This window comes from Prosopis cineraria, unplaced genomic scaffold (assembly GCF_029017545.1).
Source record: "Prosopis cineraria cultivar Desert tree isolate PC_DT_omini unplaced genomic scaffold, ASM2901754v1 PC4, whole genome shotgun sequence".
In the NCBI taxonomy this organism is placed as follows: domain Eukaryota; kingdom Viridiplantae; phylum Streptophyta; class Magnoliopsida; order Fabales; family Fabaceae; genus Prosopis; species Prosopis cineraria.
The window spans coordinates 5358868-5369279 of NW_026555335.1; the positions used below are offsets into that span (position 1 = coordinate 5358868).

At 35.1% G+C, this 10412-nt stretch overlaps 1 protein-coding gene across 1 annotated transcript; it reads left to right on the top strand.

Moving 5' to 3' along the window:
* The first annotated feature begins 4758 nt into the window (after nt 1-4758).
* Nucleotides 4759-6167, top strand: LOC129309670 (RING-H2 finger protein ATL1-like). The gene has a single exon (XM_054951328.1). The coding sequence runs from the start codon at nt 4929-4931 to the stop codon at nt 5985-5987; it is 1059 nt and encodes a 352-aa protein (XP_054807303.1). The 5' UTR covers nt 4759-4928; the 3' UTR covers nt 5988-6167.
* The last annotated feature ends 4245 nt before the right edge of the window (nt 6168-10412 follow it).

A 10412-nucleotide genomic window follows, 5' to 3' on the forward strand; every position in this document is an offset into this window, starting at 1 on the left:
ATATACTAGGAACAAAACTGAACAATTAGTTGTTATCTAAGGTTTTTCGCCACCTAAACGTCTAACGTCCACTGCTCACTTCACCAGTAAACTGTCTAACAGCTGTTATCTTCCTAGCTTCAGTTGAATTTAGGTTAAAGGTTCAAATTTGCCATCAATTATTTTTATTAAGAGTACTAGATAGCCTATTTTTTTAGATAAAATGAAATAAATTTTTAATTTTAAAAAATAAAATATCTAGTAATTATTGTTAATTTTCACTTGACAAACGTTAGCTTTTTATGTGGAGCTGACAAAAATTTAATTGAAAGATGACACGTGACATTTTACCTTAATAAATAATTATATTTTTAGGATAAAAATGTAAATTTAGCCACAAATATCATGTTTTGCAAAAAAAATTATTAACTATAAAAAACAAATTATTTGACTATAAATTATTTTTATTTGAATTAATTTTGACCAAACATATTTCATTATTTTCGTTCTCGATCTCAATTCAAGAAGAAAAGGCTTAAAAAATTCTTATTTAAAGACATTCACAAGAACAATATTAATGGAATAGAACAAGAGGAAGATAAGGTTTGGTTTAAATTTCTATGGCAATTCAAGTGAAATAGCAATTTGAATTGCGATGCTACTACACATAGGAGAAGCTTGATTCGATCACTTTATTTTTTATAAAAATAATTCTTAGCTAAATTCGCAATGCTACTATGGTGCAAAAATAATTTGTGATTAAATAATTCATTTTTGTAGTTGATAATTTTTTTTTACACCACCCAATAGTAGTAGTGTTTCTCGAAAAATAGTTCATGGTTAAATTTATATCTTTAACCTACAAAAATAGTTATTTGCTACGGTAAAATGCCACATGTTATTTTTTAATCAAAAATTTGTAGGCTTCACATGGGATGCTAATAGTTCGTCGGGTGAAAATTAACAATGGATGTTGGATACTTTGTTTTTAAAAATTAAAAATTATTTTACACTACATCATAATATAGACTACTCAATACTTGTGGAAAAACAATTTATGACCAAATTTACACATTTATTCTTGAATTTATTTTCAGTATTTTTTGGAAATTACATTAGTTCAACTTGTCATATTGATATCTCCTTCCATCATTGTACATGATAATATATGCATAAATTTAATAATAAATTTTAACCCTTAACAAATCAATGTTTTCAACTATCAAAACCGTTACTTTGACCCCAGAAAATATTATCAAAACCGTGACACATGTGCAAGCCATGAATTCCCAAATGATTAAACGCGGAACGCGGAACATAAGAATAGAACGCAAGTCAATACTTGGAGACCAAGACTTTGAACCAGAATCTGAAATGAGAATTTAAAAACATTAATTAGAATATGTGGAAGAAAATTAATGACTCTTACCTTATTCATGGTAAGTTTTCAAAAAATCTCATGTTTTCGCATATAAGTCATTTTTATAGATTACTAAGGATAATTAATATCTTTTTTTGAAAAAAAATGCCGGGAAGAGCATATTAAAATTACCAATTAACTCCCTTGATTAATTAACACAGTCCATTTTTCACACTTTTAAAGAAGGACAGAGATTAAAAAAAAAAAAATCTTAACTATCCAACTGTTTCTCTTATTATTAAGTGTACGTTAGGTAAAGATGCCTTATGTTTAGCATTTAAAATAGCGTGAGTATGTATTCAACATAAAATTAACAGTAGCAGTGGCCATGCGCTTTATTTGTCTGAGACTTGCTCGGCTCATTCAACGAAGGATGAAACTGTTATTTATATGTACAAGGTCCTTCTAGATGAGATTACTCCCCCAAGTCCAAATCCAATCTCAACTCGTGATTTTTTTTTTAAAGGCGTCAATTTAGGTATACCTGTCATGAAAAATACCATGATTTATTTTCTTTATTTTAATTTACAATAATCATGGACATTTCTTGAGTCTCAAATTTCTTCGTAGTGCAAAGACATGTTATTGTACAATCAAAAAAGTTTATTCCAAGTGTGGAAAGATTAATTCTTCAATCAAAATGAGACATGATTTTTAGCGACAAAACTAGGTGACCATGTACCCTACGAGGCATTGAGCTTCAGAAACAGAGAAACTACTTGAACAAGTTTCAAACAAAAGCGACCAATAAGGGATATATCCTTTAGCAAAAAGCAGACACACTTACATTAAATATGAAATAGAGGCAACCACTTCTTGATCTTAGATCTACCTTGTTCGATGGAATTAAATGTCTGAGACAAAACTCGCGGAAAGGTAAAGAAAATGGTGAAGTTTCTAATAAGTAGGTGGGAGTGGCTCAAGCAGTCAAGGCCCTCAACTTTTGACTATGCAAGAAATACCTTTTGAAAACCTGGAAGAAAAACAGTACTCTGTCCATGTGTTCTCACCTAAGTTTGATCCTCTTTCTACATCTAGTCAACACGCAAGCACGGATTGTGTCGGTTCCCTTCCCCATTGTATTTGCAATTTCAAAGCCAAGTTCATACACAGGATTATTAATCTGATTAATTCACTGTTCTTTTTTAAAATCATACTGTTACACACACACACACAAAAGATTCTATAGGATTCCTGTACATACAAGATTGTGGTACTGCACACTGATTCGACATTTCTATGGGAAATCTGGATCCTTTACTTGACAAAAGGTCTCACTATATTAGGACCCACCCAATTGCATTCTATGCCCTAACGTAGGGGTGTTCACGGGACGGGACGGGACCGGGACACCCCCGTCCCGTGTCCCGTCCCGAAAAAAATATCGGGACTGAATTTTGGTCCAGTGTCCCGTCCCGTCCCGAAAGTCGTCCCGTCCCGTTAAGAGTCGGGACAGGACCGGGACAAGATCGGGACGTCTCGCCGTCCCGATAAATGGAATAATGTGAAAAAAAAATCTGAATAATAACGTTTTTTAAAATTTTAAATTATATAATTTATTAAGTTTAAAATCAAAATAACGCAAGTACATAAATAACAATAATTTAAAATCAATTATTGAATTATATTAATCACAACTACATATTATAATAAAAAATGCAAGTGATCTTTATGCTATAAGATTAGCAACAACAGTAAAATCAAACACAACATTAAATAATTGTTCTTCTACTTTAGTGAAGATGTATTAAGCCAATTACTCTTCTAAAAATAAGTAAGAAATATGTTATAAAGAAAATTTATTAAATAGATAGATATAAGAATAAATTATATTAATATAATTAATATATTATAAAGAAAGATATCACCATGTTTACTCCATGCCATTAAAATTATCAATATAAAAAACTTTAATTTTAAATAAGAATTACAAGTATTAAAATTATAATTGATATAATTAATATAAGTATAGATTATGTTAATATAATTAATATATTTAAAATAAAAAATAATATATATAATATTCGGGACGGGACGGGACGTCCCGATGGTAATCCCGTGTCCCGTCCCGTCCCGCACTCCTTTCCTGTCCCGTCCCGTAAAGTCCCGTCCCGATTATTTTCGGGCCGGGACAAAACCTGTCCCGATATGATCGGGACGATATCGGGCCAATCGAGACGGGTCCGGAATGAACACCCCTACCCTAACGTATGGGAAACTTTGCTGTTCTGCCCTCTAGCTTTTTCGAATAATGGAGGCGGGGCAGAGGGGGAAAAAAAATGCTCTGTGAACAATGTGCTTCCAGAAGTCAACATTTTCCATCACTGGCCGAGCCTGTGATTAAAGATTCAATGGTGTTATAATGGGCTGCATGTGCGTCGTGTGACTTTTTTCCCCCTTCTTCTCTTTAATATGGCTGATGATTATGCATGATTGAGAGTGTTGGTTCTAATAAATGATTGAAATGAAGAGTTCTTGCCTTTGTTTGCTCATTAGCCTCGAAATTATTCACCCAATCTTCCACATTAAATGTTACTTTATGACTCTTCCCAACTACAGATTCTACCAAAGTGTATCCGAGTTATGAGTGTTTTCATCTTTCCGGTTTGAGAAGGTGTAAATGATTGAATGAATGAATCAACCATCATTCGAACATTTATTTTGTCATCTCTCTTCAGCATTATTTTTAAATATACATCACCAGAAAGGTTTCATTTGTTGTAGTTGATATTATTATTCACTCTGCCTTTTTGACACTACTGTTAAGAATCATATCAAGCTATTAACTCCTGCTTCTGTTGTAAGTTCTAGCTAGCAGACAAATGTATGATATCTTAAAATTCAAGTCTTGCCAAATCTTGAATTGATCATAAATAGAAGTATACAGCAATGATCATTTGAAAATGTACTACTCATCTCAATGCCATAATACAGGGCGGGATATCAGAGGCAGCGCTGTTCAATGGACATAACGGAATTACTACTTTTGTACCTTGCTAGAAAAATAATGATGGAACTAAACAAATGATTCTGCGTGTGTGTGTGTGTTTCAAACTTTGACATTTTCAATGCATATTTATTAGTATCAGTCAAATTCAAAGAAACACATGGTTCGCTTGCCAGCCACAATGATTCTTAAGAGGACATCGCTACGGTATGAAAGCCTCTTACGATTCATAAAAGATTGGACCATACGCTTCTGTTACGTAAAATAATGAACAGTGATGAAGACGGTTCACCAATTTTGTGGCCAAACTTTCTGGGAACCCGAGAGAGAGAATCACCAACTACGTACACTGACCTCACTCTCCAACCTCATTAAAGAAATCGGATTTGACAACATTTTCATTCAATAATAATCAAATCCCTATCATGGCTCCCCTCACCACCTCCCTCATTTAAAGTCCCTCCAGGGTCTTCCCTCTTCCTCTCTGTTCTCCACATTCTTTCTCTTCATGTCCTGTGCTCATGACAGAGATCTAAACGGCATTGGGCAACCCATTTCTCTGCGCTTTCTTTCACATCTGTTATGGATCTTGCGAGAAGGAGATTCTTGATTTCTGGGTCTCAGCCCCTCTCGCCATTATCAAGCCCAGTGAGTTCAATCCTTCGCCCACATTCGCATTCTGCGAGCGCCAGTTTCCCCATTATAGCAATCGCTATAATAGGAATACTAGCCACAGCTTTCTTGCTCGTCAGCTACTATATCTTCGTCATCAAGTGCTGCCTCAATTGGCACCGCATAGATCTCCTAAGACGATTCTCTCCGTCTCGGCGGCGAGAAGAGCCACCGATGGCTTACTCGCCGGGGGGCACAGAACCTCGAGGACTCGACGAGGCGGTGATCCGATTAATCCCAGTCATCCATTACAGAGCAGAGGAAAACAAAGAATCCGAAGAGCGAAGCTTCACGGAATGCTCTGTTTGCCTGAACGAGTTTCGCGAGAAGGAGAAGTTGAGGATTATACCGAATTGCAGCCACGTGTTCCACATAGATTGCATCGACGTTTGGCTTCAGAACAACGCCAATTGCCCGCTTTGCAGAACAAGCATTTCTCTATCCACCAGATTCCAAATCGATCAGATGCTGAATTCCAGACCATCCTCGCAAGATCGACGCCCGTATGGCGAAAATCTCAATGGCGGGGATGAAGATTTTGTGGTGATTGAACTCAGCACTAATGGTCACGATAGAAACCAGAGCTCGAATGGAACACAGGAAAGAGAAAACCCGCCTCGGGAGGTGAGTCCTTCGCCCAGGAAGATAACGGAGCAGAAGAAAAAACCATGGAAGTTTCAGAAAGTGACGAGCATGGACGATGAGTGCATCGATACCAGGGGAAAAGACGAGCAGTTTTCAGTGCAGCCCATAAGGAGGTCTTTCTCCATGGATTCTTCAAGGGATAGACAGTTGTACATGGCAGTTCAAGAAGCGCTGAAGAAACAGAACAGACAAGAAGCGAGTGAGGTATCATCGTCCTCCATTGAAGGGTGTAGCAGTGGTAGAGTCAAGAGGTCATTCTTTTCCTTCGGACATGGTAGTAGTAGATCCAGAAGTTCGGTCCTGCCTGTTTATGTGGACCACTGAGATGTTTTCTTGTTTGTGGATGCGAGCACATCTCATTTCTTATTCTTAGGACTTTTGTGAAATAGAAATTGCCATTAGAATGTAATGTAATCAACAGAAGAAGAGCATAGGCTTGTAACTTGTAAGACAGAAATATTCAATTGCATTTATTTTTTCAGTTTGGAAGCCGCGGCTTCAGCTCTGACACTGTTGCCTGTTGAGTTCCAGCAACGGCATAGCCTTGAGGCTGAGCGTTCTTTCAGTTTGATATAGCTTCTATCATATGGCACCAACCTGAGTGTTTAAAATCTAAAAATACATTTGAAGTCAACAATTGGATTATATTATAGTGGCATCAGACAGGCTCCTTTCATGGCTGGGCTCTATCACTTTTCTCTGCAAAAGGAAACTGGAAAGGGGCTGGAAGCCATGATTACGACCATCATTGCAAGAATTAAAGCCGCTACTTTTTTAGCTCTTTAAGGAAACCTTTTCTGCTAGACATGGGTCAATTGCGTTATATTCCAGTATTGTAGTGTAAATTAATATCAATCAAGCAGGTAAAGACAGGGAGGGAGCGGGGAAAAATCTTGGCTTTAAATACTGTTACAGCGAAGATGAAACAAATGGAGAATCTGAGTATCTGACCTCTTAACAAAAAAGAGAATCCAATGTTTATTAATAAAGAAACACGGTTCAGCAAATTGGTTCTTCTTTCCTGTTGTACGAACACTGGGAGGGTGAAAGAAAAACGAACACCATGCCTCGCCCTCATCTGACTTTTTATTGTGTAACATCTAACTTTTAACTGTTTAATGTAAATACATTAAATTTAAGAATTAGTAGTGATAATATCTGCTATAATCATTTAAAAAATTAGTGTTAAAATTCTTAATTCGTAGCAATAGAATTGGGAGTCACTTGACTACATTAAAAAAAAAAAATCAAAAAAAGGCCCTCAAACTACTTCTTTACACGCATATAAATACATAGAGAATCAAATAAATAAAGGAACACGGAAGTGAAGTTTTGCGCACAAAACTGTGTTGTCGTGCTGGTAGATGGAAGGTATGTGCCTTTTTTATTTTTCCCTGGTTGGTTCGGTTCTGGAGGTGCGTTACATTGCCACAATTTGATATCAGTGCGGACAGCTTGCAACAAGCAATCATTTAATAAAAGGTTGGATTAATTTTATAGCTCCAAAGATACCACATCTAATTTTAAGGTTGGTCTTAATTGTTATCATCGTGGTTCCCAAATCCCAACCCAAACTCTGCCTCCCCATTCTTTATTCGGAGATCCCTTTTAGGGTTTTGAAGCAGAGTCAAATCTCAGTTAGTGCCAAACCTGCATACTCTCATATCCTCATCTTCTTCTCACCAGGGATTTGATCAAGGTTGTAATCAAAACTTCAGCAAATGTTTTGTTTTGTTTTTTTTTTTATTGGACCATGTGCGGTTAAGCATGGGCAAGGCTACAGGATCTGAAACACAAGGTCATGAACCATGAGAGATTGGCTTCATGTCTGTCAAAATGCGGAGCAAACAGTTGAGAGCAGCCGATCCACAAGAAGAGCCGAAATATTATTATAACAAGAAACTGTCTCCTTTTTAATAATGCAATAGGATAGGACATGATGATATGATTGCTCTGAAGGAAACCACCGTGAATTTCAGTTACAGCTTTAGCTTGGGCGTGTTTTTTTGGTCGAGAAGCTTTGCCACAACACGTTTGCCTTGAGTAGCAACTAGAATGGATGAAATTTCATTAAAATTATAAGGTCAAGCACTAAACAGTTGAGAATTTGCTCTTTCTAAGGGTTGGGCCAAGCAGGCTTGGTTTGGCTGTTTTTTGATCCTGAACATTCATGCTGCTGATATTACATCCTATGATTGTTGGTGTTGTAAATTTTTCCTCCATGACTCTTTAATTGATGATTTTGGCAAGCTGTATATTGCTAACTAATGCTGGAATATTTAGAAGTTGAGATCTTCCTCAATTTTCTCAAGGGCTATTATTGAGCCTTTTTTAGTAATATCATTTACTAATGCTGCTCTCTCAATTTTGGAAAGCCAATTTTAAGGAAGAACTTGTTACAATTATTATTGAACCTGTGTCTAAAGTTTGGCTGCCCCCTTCCCTAAATGTAATTAAAGTAAACCGTGATACCTCATTTCGAGCTTCTAACCATGTTGGCATAGGCATAGTGTGGAGAGATTATTCATGCAATTTCATAAAGGGTTGGTGTGAAAGGGTCACTACTTCATTTGGGTTTATGTATGAAATGCTCACTTGCTAGAGAACTATCTTTACTTTAGGCTAAAATTCATCAATCCATAGTCTTGGAACCTGTTTGCCAAGATCTTTTTAAAGCCCTATCATCTAAATACTATGGTAGTTGTAATTGATTATTCCATGTGTTGTTATCTAATTTGATAAGGGTACTAAATCTTTCCCTTTGCTATGCTTCTCTTTAGTTAGACAATTAGGGAATCTAGCTACAGATTATCTCACTGCCTCTACATCTAAGAGAGTAAAACCTTCAAGTTAGGTTCGTGAACCTTCACTCCCTCTTTCATCAATGCTCCTTAAAGATTCAAACTCATTTCTGTTTAACTAACAACACTCACTTCTATTTATGACCAGGAGGGATTGGCTAGATATTTATTTTTGTAACTTTTTTGTATTGCTGCCTTTGCCTCTAGCTTATAGCTTAAACTTTGTTCTATTTCCACTTAATGCATTTCTCTCTTTTTTGGTTAAAAAAAAGTACTAATAGTTTGAAGTTCTAAGCAGGATAATACATACAATTTTCCACTTACAAAAAAAATCTTACATGCCACTGGACTTTAAAGTCATTAATGGATGGATGAAAATTAGCTAGAAGTGCTAAATCTTTTTTTAAAATGAAAATTCAAATTTATCCTTAAAATTTATAGAATAAGGTTCAATTAAAGGGAAATTTTGGTTTTTTTTTGGGTAAAAGGAAATTTTGGCCTTTGGCACTAAAAGATATTATAATCAGACTTTTCAGTAATTACAAAATTAGCAATCAATCACAAACTTTTCAAAACTACTCTTGCCAAGAATTTAACATTTGAAGAAGTTTGGAAAATTAAACTTAGCAACCCTTTAAATTTATCTATCTTTCAAATCACTATATTTAAGAAATTAAATTATTGGGATCTAATATATTTGCTTGATTTACTGTTTGATCAGCGTATCATTGTAGAGGACTATAACAAAAGTCTTATTTTAGGATTGAAGCTCCTTTTTGGTTATAGTGGCATTGTACAATGAATGATGTCTTTCTTCTTGAAAGGTTTTATTTTCGTTTCCTTTTCTCCTGTTTTTTTTTGCCACCTTTATATTGGGATTTTTTTTCTTCTGGTAAAATATTAGATTGGATTTTCATATTATGTTCATGAAAGCTATCTTAGACGAGAAAGAGACCAAAGAAGATTAGAAAATATCATGTCTATTACTATTATGAAAAGTACAATATATACAGGGAGGAAAATACTACTTAATAATAATTATTTACAACAACATCATATTAAATAATATCTTTTAATAATGACATAATAAAAGTAAAATATTTTAAAAACGTTTTTGATAACATCCTCTCTCAAACTCAAAATGGCTTAATAAAGAGCAATTTGAATTTGTCTTCTAGAAATTGAAAATTGCTTGGATGAAAAGACTTCATAAATAAGTCTTCTAGTTGATACTTGGTTCGAATTGGAATAAGTCAGATGGTGTCCTGAACAACATGCTGCTGAGTAAAGAGATAGTCAATCTCAATGTATTTGGTCTACTCATGAAAGATATCATTGTGAGTAATTTTGATTGCAACTTAATTGTCATAATAGATGTTTGTTGAGGAGCTTTTGAGGTACTCCTAGCTTATCAAGTAATTAATAAAGCCAAAGCACCTCGATGATTGTGTCTCCTAATACATAGTATTTCAATTCAATATTGGAGCGAGAGGCTACATCTACTTCTTACTTCTCCAAGAGATAAGGCAATGATTAAGGAGGATATAAAAACCAATTGTAGATCGTCGATTATCACAATTACTACCCCAATCAGCATTAGAGTAAGCCTGCAACATAAGAGATGAGTTAGTAGAGAAGTGAAGCCCATAACACAAAATGCATTTGATATCCTATAATATAGAGATGAGTGTGTGCAGTAAAGTTTCAAGCTCAACTTGAAAAGATCCCAAAATAGATTGAGCCTTAGGTGTAATAGGGAAGGATTCCAAAAGAAACTAAGTAAGCTCACATTATTCCAGCTAAAGATGATAATTGCAATTATTCAAAGTAATTGAAATGGATTAGGTAACATTTGAAATTGGCATTTTTAAGGGGGAAAAACTAGAAATGCACCAATAAAAAATTTCAAATATCACAAAGTAGCTTGAATCAAGGAAGCAATTATAAG